The sequence below is a fragment of the Sinocyclocheilus grahami genome, unplaced genomic scaffold (genome assembly GCF_001515645.1).
Source record: "Sinocyclocheilus grahami isolate Dianchi unplaced genomic scaffold, SAMN03320097.WGS_v1.1 scaffold261.1, whole genome shotgun sequence".
NCBI classification, from domain to species: Eukaryota; Metazoa; Chordata; class Actinopteri; order Cypriniformes; family Cyprinidae; genus Sinocyclocheilus; species Sinocyclocheilus grahami.
Genome location: NW_015505440.1, coordinates 459,885 through 475,210, shown reverse-complemented (window position 1 = coordinate 475,210; position 15,326 = coordinate 459,885). Strand labels below are relative to the sequence as shown.

The 15,326-nt window shown below is 34.2% G+C and overlaps 1 protein-coding gene across 6 annotated transcripts in view; it reads right to left on the bottom strand.

Annotated features, from left to right (window-relative positions):
• ksr2 (kinase suppressor of ras 2) overlaps positions 1-13,351 on the bottom strand; it is a 93,080-nt gene extending 79,729 nt beyond the window's left edge. For all 6 annotated transcript variants that reach the window (XM_016290646.1, XM_016290647.1, XM_016290648.1 and 3 more), the window contains exons 1-3: positions 12,671-13,351; positions 7,254-7,394; positions 3,779-3,929 (exon numbers count right to left, since the gene is read on the bottom strand). In XM_016290646.1, the coding sequence (XP_016146132.1) occupies positions 3,779-3,929; positions 7,254-7,394; positions 12,671-12,847 (469 nt within the window). In that variant the 5' untranslated portion in view covers positions 12,848-13,351. The remainder of the gene's footprint in view (positions 1-3,778; positions 3,930-7,253; positions 7,395-12,670) is intronic.
• Between the last annotated feature and the right edge of the window lie 1,975 nt (positions 13,352-15,326).

Here is a 15,326-nt window from a genome sequence, read left to right as displayed (position 1 = left end):
AGTTTTGTATATAAAGTAAGCTCTATTGACAGCATCTTTTCATAGGTAATCAGTTCTAACAGTCTGAAATTCCAAATGGAATTTTTATAGTAATTTGAAACCAGTCATACTGTAAGTGCATTACAGGACACCAATTTTTCCAGTTTTCATGAACTGAGGGACCAGTTGAAATGACTGCAAAGATAGCATTTCAAAGATGCTGTCGACAGAGCTTAAATTGTATTGAACCTGGAATATTTGCTTACAGCCAGTTACTGAGTAGTGACAATGTCATGGTTTATGTGATTTGTTTTTACCATTTGTACATTTCTTTCATGAAAACAGCCACCTTTGGGCGAATATTTGTGGCAACGTCACTTCTGAAAAGCGGTTTATTTGTAAAACTGTTTGAGTGGCTGTTTTTGTGGGCAACTGAAAACATACATCCCAATTAAACACAAATATGGATGATAAGCAGCATTTAGAACGCAGAAGCCTGCAGGGAAGGAACCAAGGACACAATTAGAATCCTAAATGTGACTCAACAGCATGATAACTGACTCAAGAAGAGAAATTTGAACCGATTTATACTCTTTAAGGCATTTATCTCAATGAAAAATATAGTCTTTTCTGATTACTTTGCCTACTCAACTTGTCAATATCTGATACAATATGTATTTGTCAGAGAAATTTTGGCCACTTAGTTTTGGAAATAACATGGTGTGAATGCCAGTGAATTAAATGTTTTTATGCCAATTATGGCAATTTGGGCAAACAGCTGCTCTGGGTGAACAATGGCATAACTCACTTACTAGCTCAGGTAATTTTTTTTTTCAATGTATAAAGTACCTGTTTAAAGGCTAAAAGGAATCAAATGGTAGGTCAATTAAATTATACACAGTAATATAGACCTGTTAATCTTTATAAACTGGTAGATATATACAGTAAATGCTGACACGCTGAACATGAAATTGGTATATACCCTTTTTTTTCTTTTTTTTTTAAATAGGCTATTGAAAGGTCTTGAGAAACGGCTGAGATGTGATTTTTCACTTTCGTTACAGTGTATGCCTTTTAAAAGATAAGACAGAAATCCCTCAAACCAGAAAAATGATTTCTGCCCTGTATGTGAAGAGAAAGTTACAGCAGCCAACAGATTCTGTTCTAGATAGAGTCACGACCCCCGACATTCACAGTGTGGATACAATGATCAATCTAATGTCTAATGAATAAATGGCAGAAAATGTGAATGCAAATTGTACAAATATGAAGCAAAATTGCATTTAAATCTGTTTTAATGTAATTGTATTAGGTTGCAAATCAAGCAGATTATGCGTGATTCCCTTGCGCTGCTTTGTTCTGCCTATAAGAGTCCTGTTTAATATGCTATTTCTTTTCTCTGGAGAGAAATGAGGTGTCTCAAAATCACTAAAAACACTAATTCAGTTTAGTATCCTCTCGACGGCACCACAACCCCTCACATTCTCTCTCTCCTCATACTGAACTCCTCTTATGAGACCTCTACACTTATCTTCATAGCCTTCAACAGAAGCCGTTTGAAAGATACTGAGATGAAGGAGGAAAAAACATGCAGGCTAGTGAGGGACAGACGAAAAGAAAACAGGTATAGCTCACCCAAAATGTTTTTTAATGAATTCTGTTGTCATTTACACACTGTTAAAAAAAACTTTCTTCATAAAACGTAAAAGGATAAGTTTAAACAAATATCTGAGCTGCGTATATCTATACAGTGGAAGTGGATGGTGCTCTGTAAAAGCATCATAAAAGTAATCCATATGACTCATGTACTATATTATATAAGTCTTCTGAATCATTATATATGCTGTGATTTATATTTCTGTCATGACAACTCTCGGAGGGATTGGCATGGTAATGCCATGTATTTGGTCTTGGCGGAATAGATCTGCTACGCTGCTGCTGCTGCTGCTGCTGCGGCAGAGCAAGTGCCGAGACTCGCTACTGCCAATACATCCACAACATGCTGCGGTGAACATGTAAGAAATACTGCTGCTGCACATATTACACATCTGAATAACCCCCATATAGCGTACATGAATCACCCCGTAGCAGATCTATACAGGTGGAGCTGGGGAAGGTGGAGGGTTTCTGAAGTGCGCTGCAATACTGCTACAGCAAACAAAAGCCAGGTATTTGAATATTGAGTCCACTACTGTTCAATAGTTCACGTCAGTAATACGTTTTTTTTTTAAAGAAAGTAATACTTTTATTCAGCAAGAATGCATTAAAATGATCAAAAGTGACAGTTAAGACATAATGTGAAAAAAGATTTCTATTTCAACTTCCAACTTTTTATTATTCATCACAACTGTTGTCAACATTTATAAGAGTAAATGTTTCCAAAGGATCATGTGACACTGAGGACTGGAGTAATGGCTGCTACATTTTAAAATATATTAAGCTAAAAACGTAATATTTAAGTTTTTTTTTTTTTTTTACTTAATGTTTTTTTCATTGTAATAATATTTCACAATATTACTGTTTATTTTATTATTTTATAATACATTTTATTTTATTTATTAGTGTTTTGGTCACATATGCATCATTTTTTTCACATACTTGTTTCTCAAAACACATACATAAGTTGGCATAGTTGCCATAGTTGCCGTTTTATTTGTTATTATGGGAAATTCTGAGTGAAATTGTACAAAACAAGTTAAAAATGACCAATAAATTATTCATTTAAAAAATATATGATGTTAAACAAAATTATCTTTTGATTCAAGTAAAACGTAAAACAGTACTATTTTTATATAGCGTAAGTATGACTTGATCTGAACAAAGAAATCACTTGAAATAGTACCTCTTTTTAAATAAATGTAAATAATTGACAGGATTTATAAAACTAATATATAGAATATAGGAAAATGTTAATTTAAAACTTGAAGCAGACTGATGACAAAAGACATGAGACTTAACTTGAACTCATAAATATGTCAGCAACACATACAATTACTAATGCTGTTATCCACAATAAATTACAATAAACATACAGTATAACAGGGACTTATTCGAGCGATAAACTTATTACAGCAAATGCTTTGCTCAATGGTGACAGATTCTAAACTACAACCTTCAATTACCACGCAAGAAGCCAAACAATTACAATAAAATTCAAAACGTAAGCACTCAGCTTCTTTAAAATATGTGTGATGTTATATATAACATCTATATAACATATTTTTTCATTCTAAAACATACAAGTTTAGTACAGTCCCTGTCCACTTTTTTCATCAGTCTTCGTTCAGGAAGTATTTCCCCATTCGTTTTTCCAAAATGTCTTTATTTGAGAGTTCTAAACCATGAACTAAACCAGCAGGCTATGAGGTGAATCACAATATTACAAACTTTGATTTGTAACACAAAGTATTTGAAAATCAGACAAAAAGGCAAAGGTACAAGACTCTGTACTTAACGGCTCTAATGACGAAAAGAACTACAATTCCATGAAGCACTGCAAATGACATAAATTAAACAGAACATAACCATGTGACCAAAATATATGGATACCTCAAATTAACTATTCCAGTCATTTTAGTAAAAACAAATCTAAATGCTACACCATATAATGATATTTTAAAGAATTCTGTGTTTTGGTTCTTTGCTGTACTTTTTGCCATAAAGTGTAGATATTCAGACAGACAGATAAACAGATAGACAGACAGCATTTGTCTTATATTGTTACCGTCAGTAATTCAGGGCTGTAAGATGGCTTATAGAACAGTTAGGTCATATTTTTAGCTGCATCCTGTGAACTCACCTGATTTGTGGGCTGATCGTAGACATGTGAGCGAGGCATTGAGCCGAGCACATTCTTCATCACTCGCTCCAAACTTCTGCAGCGCCTCACACACCTGCTCATCCGACATCTCCAACAGAGTCTCCAGAGTCAGCTCACCTGGAGAGATCTCCTACAATAAAGAGTCAAGTCTGAGAGATGTGCAAGCTGACCTAGACTGAAAAACCATTTGAGAAATCACTTGGATGTCATTCACATGTGCCCCAAGAGATTTTAAAGCCAAGTGGATTTTGAATACAACTTCCAAAAAAGTATTTTTAAAATAGTCCACTACTGTTCAATAGTTCACGTCAGTAATACGTTTTTTTTTTAAAGAAAGTAATACTTTTATTCAGCAAGAATGCATTAAAATGATCAAAAGTGACAGTTAAGACATAATGTGAAAAAAGATTTCTATTTCAACTTCCAACTTTTTATTATTCATCACAACTGTTGTCAACATTTATAAGAGTAAATGTTTCCAAAGGATCATGTGACACTGAGGACTGGAGTAATGGCTGCTACATTTTAAAATATATTAAGCTAAAAACGTAATATTTAAGTTTTTTTTTTTTTTTACTTAATGTTTTTTTCATTGTAATAATATTTCACAATATTACTGTTTATTTTATTATTTTATAATACATTTTATTTTATTTATTAGTGTTTTGGTCACATATGCATCATTTTTTTCACATACTTGTTTCTCAAAACACATACATAAGTTGGGTTCAAAATGACAAGTAATTGCCATAGTTGCCGTTTTATTTGTTATTATGGGAAATTCTGAGTGAAATTGTACAAAACAAGTTAAAAATGACCAATAAATTATTCATTTAAAAAAATATATGATGTTAAACAAAATTATCTTTTGATTCAAGTAAAACGTAAAACAGTACTATTTTTATATAGCGTCAGTATGACTTGATCTGAACAAAGAAATCACTTGAAATAGTACCTCTTTTTAAATAAATGTAATTAATTGACAGGATTTATAAAACTAATATATAGAATATAGGAAAATGTTAATTTAAAACTTGAAGCAGACTGATGACAAAAGACATGAGACTTAACTTGGACTCATAAATATGTCAGCAACACATACAATTACTAATGCTGTTATCCACAATAAATTACAATAAACATACAGTATAACAGGGACTTATTCGAGCGATAAACTTATTACAGCAAATGCTTTGCTCAATGGTGACAGATTCGAAACTACAACCTTCAATTACCACGCAAGAAGCCAAACAATTACAATAAAATTCAAAACGTAAGCACTCAGCTTCTTTAAAATATGTGTGATGTTATATATAACATCTATATAACATATTTTTTCATTCTAAAACATACAAGTTTAGTACAGTCCCTGTCCACTTTTTTCATCAGTCTTCGTTCAGGAAGTATTTCCCCATTCGTTTTTCCAAAATGTCTTTATTTGAGAGTTCTAAACCATGAACTAAACCAGCAGGCTATGAGGTGAATCACAATATTACAAACTTTGATTTGTAACACAAAGTATTTGAAAATCAGACAAAAAGGCAAAGGTACAAGACTCTGTACTTAACGGCTCTAATGACGAAAAGAACTACAATTCCATGAAGCACTGCAAATGACATAAATTAAATACAAAGGATAAATGTAAAAATATTGTTTTTTAAATGATAATTGTATATAGAGAGACAAACGAGTTGAAATAATGTGGGCTGATGGCTTCAGCAAAAGCATATAACATTGGTTAATTCCTCTATGGCCAAAATTAATAAGGTTTTTCTTTCAGGAGCCTGAGTGTTGTGCTCTATATAGCTGCAATTCCTTCTCCACATCAGCAGGGGGCTTCAGGACATTGGACAGCGCCAACACTTCAGCACCGAGGACAGCGACACAGGAGGAAAAACCTCAAGGCCTTCAGAGAATCTGCTGTTCTAGACCGTATGTTTACAACCTTTTATGCCATCAGACGGGAAATATTTCGAGATGCACTGCATGGGGAGGCTCAGAAGCAGCTACTTCCCACAAAGCATCCTGATCCTACATTAGGATGCTCTCACTAGCCAACCGTCAACCAGTCACACATTTACATATAACTGCACATCTCTCCGCACTCTCACTTAAATCTGGATTTCACATCACTATGTTCACTTTACTGTACAACTTTTAGATATTCATATATTGTATTTATTTTCTTTCTTCTGTTTTCTGCCTTTATTTTCTTTGCATAGACATAGCTTGTAAAACATCTCACTGCCATCCTATCTGAGCATGTATAGGACTAAATTCTGAAACGTGTGTAATTTGTCAGCTTTCTTACTGTTCCTGTTTTCTGATCATTTCCTTTCACCAATTTCAGCTTGAAATCAAGCACTGACAATGAAACAAAATGGCGTAATTAAATCAAAACTTAGTTTCATGTAGGGTTAGTAAAAATATTATAAATATAATAGCTTAAATGGAGTTGTTTTTAGAAATAAAGCAGAGTAAAATTGTCAGTATTTAAGACAAGATTTAGTGACATTTTCTTATTTCTCACTTTTCTTTTCTCTGCTAGACTATTTTTATTTGATTTGCAAATATTGCTTATGTCAGAGATTATTGCTCTTACAGTATATAAAATCATCACTTTAAATCATACATTACTGTGCACTTCCAAAAATGTTAGAGACCAACTGGCTTTATTTACTTGCCATATTTAGATGCATTTGGAACTTATTAATTTTGGACCTTGATAACAGATAATATAGAAATGAAAGTTGATGATTGACTGGATGGACCAAAACTTTTATTGTCCAAAGACATGATCTGAGACCAGCGTTATTTTAGAATCACTGACATACAATTATAATTTTTGATATTTTAAGTTTTTTTTTATATTTTATTTCCGTTAATATTTATTTTTATTTCAAGTACTGTGTAGTATTAGATTTAGTTTTTATATTTTCCGTTTTCATTTTAATTTGACAGTTTTTGTAATTAGTTTTTTGGTTTCAGTTTTTAAACTTTAGTTTTATTTTATTTATTTTAGCACTTTGATTATAAACAAAAATTCGAAATGTTGCCTAAGCAAACAGCTGCAAAAGTTTGACGTTTTTAATATTTTATGCTTATAATATTTTATTTTGATTAATTTTTTTATGGTTTTAGTTTTAGTTAACGATAACCCTGTTTGAGACAAAAATGAATTCTACAGATTTCATTACTAATGTCAATCACAAGGCTAATTAAATAAAACAAATGAAACAAATACTAACCCTAACCTACACCCTAACATTGGTAGCACATTGATAGACAGCATTACTGTCTGTCACAATCAAATCCATACATGATATTTCTGAATCCATGAAGTCTGAACTTTTCTTGACAGGTGACTGTGTGATGGAGTCAACCAATGAAATCATCTGTGGGGCGGGGTTTGTATATGACTGGTTTAGGACGCAACACACAGGACTGCACATACCTCAATAACCTCCTTCCTCATGTTAACAATGCGGAACCAGTGTCCCAGCCGCGGGAATCCATCCAACTCCACATTCTGCTCCTGTAAGGACACTTTATGCTTGTAAGAGAGCTGCCGACTAAAATACTTCACCAGTTTACCCTGACAAAAAAAGAAAGAAAGAACTTTATATAGCACCCATTCAACAACATGACATTTTAACATTTTTAATATGTAAATATAAGTTGAACAATTTTCATCAGTCACATATGCAGATCTGTAAGCAAACTCTAAATGCAATGCTTGGCATTTTTATCTGTCCTTCATGTCATTCAATATTTCATGATGTCTTTGAACTGTTTCTCAGCATGTTGGAAAAACATGAATATTCTAAACTGGACAAGTTTCCCAAGACAGGGATGTCACTGCAGCCTTTGTGCAGGGACATAAAGAGGAATATGAATGCAACATTTAAAGCTTCACCACATTTTAAAAACCATTACAGAAAAACGGCAAGTAACACAGTAAATTAAACATGAAATTTTAAAGTAGAAAAACTGAAACAGTATTTTCTTTACAGTGTATAGCATTTCCAAATCTTTGTCTCTCATGTACTCTATTTATGGTTTTAAAGATTTTAATATTTAACTATTCACACAACTTTTTGGGTGGAAAAAGCATAAATGCACTAAATGATTCTTACATCAACTAAATATTCTTTTTCGGTGTTTTCTGTCATAATATACTACTTTTTTTAAGATGAAGCAAAAAGCAGCAGGTGAGTTATATTAATGCATTTTAGCTCAAATAAGTCTATACTGGAAAAAAGGTTTTGTGGTTCAGCTCCATTCCCAGCATGCACCGGGGCATAAATAATTAATATAGTTGCATTGTTTGACCATATACCAGTTTTATTTAGACAGTTGTTGGGGGTTTCGTTGTCACATTTAGAAATGTTACACATTTTAAGCTATTTCACGAGTAGTTATGCGATGAATATGCATGTACTGTAAATATGGAATATTCATTTCTTCAAGAAAAAATGAGATCATCATTTGCAAAAATCACATGCAATAAAAACTTGTTCTTAATTATTCTGCATTAACTTAAAACATTACATTTACTTACTGTGTAAATTGAGTAACTGAACTTAAAAAGCCACTTTTTTAACAACAAAAGGCACAACATGGATTTGTTGTTTATATTAATGCATTTTAGCTCAAATAAGTCTATACTGGAAAAAAGGTTTTGTGGTTCAGCTCCATTCCCAGCATGCACCGGGGCATAAATAATTAATATAGTTGCATTGTTTGACCATATACCAGTTTTATTTAGACAGTTGTTGGGGGTTTCGTTGTCACATTTAGAAATGTTACACATTTTAAGCTATTTCACGAGTAGTTATGCGATGAATATGCATGTACTGTAAATATGGAATATTCATTTCTTCAAGAAAAAATGAGATCAAGCACATCATTTGCAAAAATCACATGCAATAAAAACTTGTTCTTAATTATTCTGCATTAACTTAAAACATTACATTTACTTACTGTGTAAATTGAGTAACTGAACTTAAAAAGCCACTTTTTTAACAACAAAAGGCACAACATGGATTTGTTGCGTCCTTATGGATTGTCCACAAGTGAGCCTGCGTTATACAGTACATGAGGAATATCACACACTGGATGCCATCAAGATAAATGTTGACCTTTCAAGCTAACGAGTAAATAATAATCGGCTATTTGATCATTTCAGCCTTATCAGTTTATTGAATACTGTCCATCTACATCGGTAGTCTGTTCAGTTTCATTTGTGTTGAGTTGATCTCCCATGGCAACACTGTTTGCTGAATGTTACTGTATGAAAACAAAACACATTGTCTGTGGGTCCCAGCTGAAATAATCAAGGATTAAAGCCTAGAGATGTTTCTTCTAATGTACATTTTCACTCAAAGTTCTCAATTCACTTCTTGAACTAAATACAAGTCATACCAAATCCATGAAACTCTCTCTTGTTATTTTAGAAAGGCTGCAGGTATATTTCGAACAGAACGGATTCATTCTTTAACCCAAGAAATCCCAAACTTTTTGTCAGCTGAACCCTTTTGGCCTAATATTAACAAGTAATTTCTTAAATATTGCAATAATTTAACAACACATTTGGCATTTTAACAGTTAATTGTCACATGGCATGTAAAATAATTTATTTGCATTTTTATTTAATCAATCATTTTCATTTTACATTTTTATGATTCAAAAACAAATGTTTTATGACTATTTATTTATTTATTTGAGACATCTGACCATTATGGAAGCCTTGAAATGAAAAAATATATAATTGCAGCATTTTATCTCATAGTTCAGATTTATTTTACACGCAAAAAAACGTCAGAAAGAAAAAAGAATTGTGGCATCGAAACATAGAACTGCGAGATATAAACTTCATATTCTAAGGGGGGGGAATTTCGAGATATAAACTCAGAATTCTGACTTTTTTCTCACAATTCTGAGTGTACATCTTGCAATTCTATTTTTTCTCTGAATTCTGCATCTTGCAACTCTGCGTTTTTTCTACCTTATTAAAAAGGTAACTGTGACTTTTATCTTACACTTGTGACTTTATTAGAACTGTGACATAAAAGTTGCAGCTTCCTTTGTTTTTTTATTCCGTGGCTGTTATGGGTCCACTATAGTAGATTCTATGTTGTTTCTAATGTCATTTAAGCCAATGGCAATTTGTAAGCAAAGGATATGCTTGTTATGAATATTATGAATTTACAAAACAACATAAATGGTAATCCTTGATTAGAAAATACTACATATCCTATCAGTACCTGCTGTATTTGAAGTGCATGGTTTGTCTAGACCACAGAAAATGCCCTGTTGCAATATACTTTAAACCTTGAATGAGTTTTTATTATTTTTGGTAAAAGCTCATATATTTAAAGAGGGATCCCTGTATTGCTGATACCAAATGCCATTACGCTTTGAGCATCACTGCTGCCTGTAAAATTGAGGATGGTAATGCACATCCATCACCAGATAAACAAGCAAGAACCCCCTGATAATATCTCATGTTTGTAATTATTATTCCATCAACATGAACAAACAAAGTGCTTCATTGTGACATACTGACACTAGTGACGGCTGCAATCGACAGCCAATGGAAAATGGGTTTCCCCACATCAAGAGAACAGAGTGCAAAAATACTAGAGAGCTTCTGAAAAGCAGTCAAAAAATGGGTAACACTATGCCAACATGCATGCAACAGCACATAATCAGAATCAAAAGTATCATCTTACACAAAAACACAGATATAATCACAAAATAAAGTAATAGTATATCATAAAGACCCGAACATAAATAACTGACTAAGCTAAAATGTAAGATATTGACAAGATGGTGGGGTTAAGAAATAGGTGTCATACAGCCTACACATCAAGCCCATAAGCAGAAATACTTTTTTCTTGCATCTGCACAGACCCCAGTCTAATGTAAACCAACATCTGAAGCCTAAACATGCTGCAAACACAGAGCAAAAGAAATCAACCAACTGACTGCTGGGAGGAAATTTGTGCCAAATCAGGCAGGACTGCAGTTGGAAAAGTCTAAAAATCCCCACCCATTCAAACAGGTGAGACCAGGACTACATGGGACGTTTTCACAAAGGCTATATCTCAGTAAGGTTTGCAGTTACAAGTCCAATTGCACAAGTGTGTTTTGCAGCAAAAAGGTAGACTAACAGAAAAATTATCAGACTATTGTTTTGGCTTCTTTTGGGAGATAGGCCTACTGTAATTAACGAATTGTTCAAATTTAAAACACCAGTTCTGAACTAGGTGTTTAAAACCAACTAATTGTTTTACGGCGTACATTTTACTGAAAAGCCAATCAAATAGAGAGTAACTGGTAGTCAGATTCCTGAATGAATGGCTCTTGTGAGTCGGTTCTTTTCAGTAAATCAAAAACATACAGCGTGAGTAAAAGTAATTTGATTCCTGAGCAAATTACTCATATGAATTGGTTCTTTTTAGTGATTTCAATAAATATAGTGGGATCAGCGTAGTCCATCAAACGAATGACTTTTATGAGACAATTATTTTTAGTAAAAGAAACACTTTTGAATAGCTAAACCGTTTCTGAATGAATCTGACTCGCTTGAACAGCGAGTGAGTACTTTCATTTCGTCCGGTTAGTCTATCTGTTTTGTTGTAAGGCTCATGAGATATAAATCAGCGGCCTACTAACACATCATTCATGCCAATATAAATATTAAGAGTGTTATGTTTTATTTTGTATTTATTTCATTACTTTTTTCGGTTACACTTTATTTCGATAGTCCACTTTAGACATTCTACTAACTATAAGTAACTTTGTAACTACATGTCAACTACATGTCAACTAATTCTCATTAATTTGCAACTACATGTCTGCTAACTCTCAGAGCAGACTGTTAGGGTAGGTTTAGGGTTAGTAGAATAAGTTGACAAAGAAAGTGTTAGAAGATATTAAGCAGACAGTCTACTAATACTCTACTAACTGCTAGTTGACATGTAGTTGCTTACTGTTAATAGAATGTCTAAAGTGTACTATCGAAATAAAGTGTTACCCTTTTTCTTTTTTTCAATCAGTTATTTTATTATTATTATTTTATTTCACTTATGCTTATGCACTTATGCACATAGAGTTTTTTATAGAATTTTGATGCTGAAATCTATTCTGTTTAAAGCTGAAATGATCTCATCATTTGGCAACAAGCTGTTCAAGGCAGAAAGCATCATGAGCTGCTAAATGAAAGAAAAGTAGCTCGAATCGAATCCCTAATGAAACCGGAATCGTTTAGAATAATCGGAAAATGAATCGAATCCCATCCCCAAGTTTGAGACACATTAGCCTACATAAAGGGGGAAAAACAGTAAAAGACGTTCAAACAGAATGCGTTTCCCGTTCTCACACAAGTCGGCCACCCTGATCTAGCTATAGGGTCTTTGAAAAACCCATTTTTGGGCGACCACTACAGTAGGCTACTACAAAAACTGCCATCATATCGAAAGAAAATATCTGGGACAGTTCCTCTGGTTACATAACACAATTTAAAACGATCTCATGTTTATATTGTACGAACGACGAGGATCATTAAAAAACGAGGATATAAATTCATGTCAACAATAGGCCCCTTTCGGTGTCCATGTTAGCAGCGCGAACGCACGAGCCACCTTCTTCACCACCTGCAGAATGCGCACTGCAGCGCCAGCTTCTTCATTTATTACGCCAATACAGTCAATCCCCGAGACGCAACTTGAACTGGAAACACATTCAAAGATGCGAAATTGTTTAATGTGCATGCACGCGCCCACAAGCATCCACTCTCGTGACATTTGTAGAAATGCTGGGGTGCAACATTCACATTTGGGCTCAGGCAAATGGATGCTCGCTTACCTCCAGTGTTCGGATTTCTTTTTGTGTCAAGTCGTTGGATGTGGCACATTTGGTCCTCAGACCTTCCAAGCTGGAGATACTAATGTCTATCATGTTTTGCACCAGTTCGCACTGCTGCAAGGCTTTTTGCAAACTCAGATGATGCTCGTCGCTTTTGGTCATATTCTCCTCGTCCATAATTTGCGAGCAGTGGTCCGTCTCTTAAGTGCAGGCTACTTTTCTCGCTCAATCAGATTAGACAACACTTGGATAGTGCGTTCGTGAAAGCACTAATAATGGTGTGTGTGTGATCACGAAAAACTAGACTCTACGTGTAAGGCGATTCCATTGTTGATATCCTGATTTCCTGACGGTGTTGTCATCAGGGTTGCACAGTTTATGTTTGATGCTCCGGCTTGACTCTACCATAATACACAGATATTGAAGGAAGGAAGGAAAAAATACAAATCAGATCCTCGCTGCGGTGGCATCAGCTAGATCCATTGCGCGCGTGTGAAATGCAACACAAATTCAGACATCTTTGTTATAGATGATAAAGGAGAACGTTAGGTGATATTTCTTAACGATAACGTCTGATTTGACTGCACGTATTCCCCTTCTGGACCATCATCAGCTGCATCCCGGCGCTCCCCCATCACACCGACATGTTCGCGTCAATCAAATTCACAGCATCAGCATCAGCATCGCCGACACAAGCAAGGGAGAGAGTTCTCGCGAGATAAGCATCAACGCAGTGAGCTCACTGTTTGAACTCAGAGAACCTTTTTAATCAAATTGTTGAACTGCCTGTCAAATGGAAGTTGCCCCACTGCATTTCCAAGTGCAGCCAATATTTTCAAATTGAAAATCAAAATGAAAATCAACTTCACTTATCAAATGTTAGAATTTACAGCAAACTGCAGGTCAGGAGCATCCATTTAAAATGATAATAATAATAATAATAATAGCCCAATAATATGACTGAATCACCAAGATGGTCTAAGATGGTTTGCTTGTTTTATTTGGTTTGCACTGGTCTAACAGCCACAGACCAATCTAGTAGACCAGCCAAGACCAGCAAATCAGCTCAGGCTGGTTGAAGAATTTTTTTTTTGTATATATATATATATATAGGTGGTCAAAATTAGTAGAACACTAGTATTTTCACCAGCTTAAAAATTTTTTTTAAGTCCGTTATTTCTATCTTTTGCTGTAGTGTGTCAGTAGGAAATATCAGTTTACATTTCCAAACATTCATTTTGCCATTAATTGTAATAATCCAGTGAGATTTTTGTCTGACAACAGCCAGTGCTCCACACAGAGAGCTGAGCTCATCATCATCAGTCTGTCTGGAATGACATGAAGAAACAGAATAAACTGAGACAGACTAAATCCAGAAGAACTGTGGCAACGTCTCCAAGATGCTTCAAGACACCTATCTGCAAAGCTACAGTACTGTTCAAAGTTTTAGGCATTTGTGTAAAAATGCTGCAAAAATAATGCCATAAATAGATTTTCTTTATCAATTAACTTTTATTAACTAAATTAAATCAACATTTGGCGAGACCATCCTTTGCGTTTATAGCAGTTTTGCAGCTTTTGTTTTTACAGCGGAGGAGGCCCATGGGATTTTGAAAGCAAAGGAAGGAACTGCGGCTTTGGATATGACTCAGAGTAATAATAAATAGTTGTATAATGTCTTGCTACTACATTGGAATGCCAGGAACTTAATAGCAAATGGGCAAGAATTTAAAAAACATATCACAGAAATGGAAAAGGTACCAGACACCATGTGTATTCAGGAGACATGGTTAAATAGCACCTTGGATTTTAAGATCAGTGGATATGTAGTAGAGAGGAAAGATAGAGAAACTGGAAGAGGTGGAGGGTATGCGACATTTATTAAAGAAGGCGTAGCATATAAGAGAATATACAAAAGTAATAATGTAGAATGTGTAAGTATAGAAGTAATGGGAATACGTGAAGAAATTAGAATTACAATTTTTTATAACCCATGCAAAGAAATAAGTTATACTATTTTAGAAGAAGTGATGGGTGATTCACAGGGTAAAATTATTATATGTGGGGATTTTAATGCACATAATGGTTTATGGGGTAGTAAAAATACAGACAATAATGGGATAGTTATAGAAGAGCACTCACTTGTATGTTTGAATGATGGGAAACCAATAAGAATGGATATAAGAAAAGGTGGCATGTCATGTTTAGATCTCACAATAACATCAGCTGCCTTAGCTGGTAAGTGTACTTGGAGTGTACATGAAGATAATTTGGGCAGTGATCACTAGCCTGCAGTATGTGAGATTCAGAATGCAATTCGAAAGGAAAACTTTATTCAGTGTGCAAGATGGGGATTTAAGCAGGCAAAATGGAAGCAATTGTATGTGTTGTGTGTGAAGTTGGAAGTATGTGAAGTTGGAAGAGAAATATAGGTGAAATCGTTTCTGCAGCAAACCAATCTATACCGTTAATAAGAGGTGATGGGAAAAAAAGAAAAGTGTACCGTGGTGGTCTGAAGAGTGCACAGTGGCAATTAGAGAGAGGAATAAGGCATTCCAGATTTTTAAAAGGTTAATAACTCAAGATACAGTTGTAGAATATCAGAAGAAAAGGGCAGCTGCAAGAAGGGTAATTAAAAGTGCAAAGAGAAAGACTT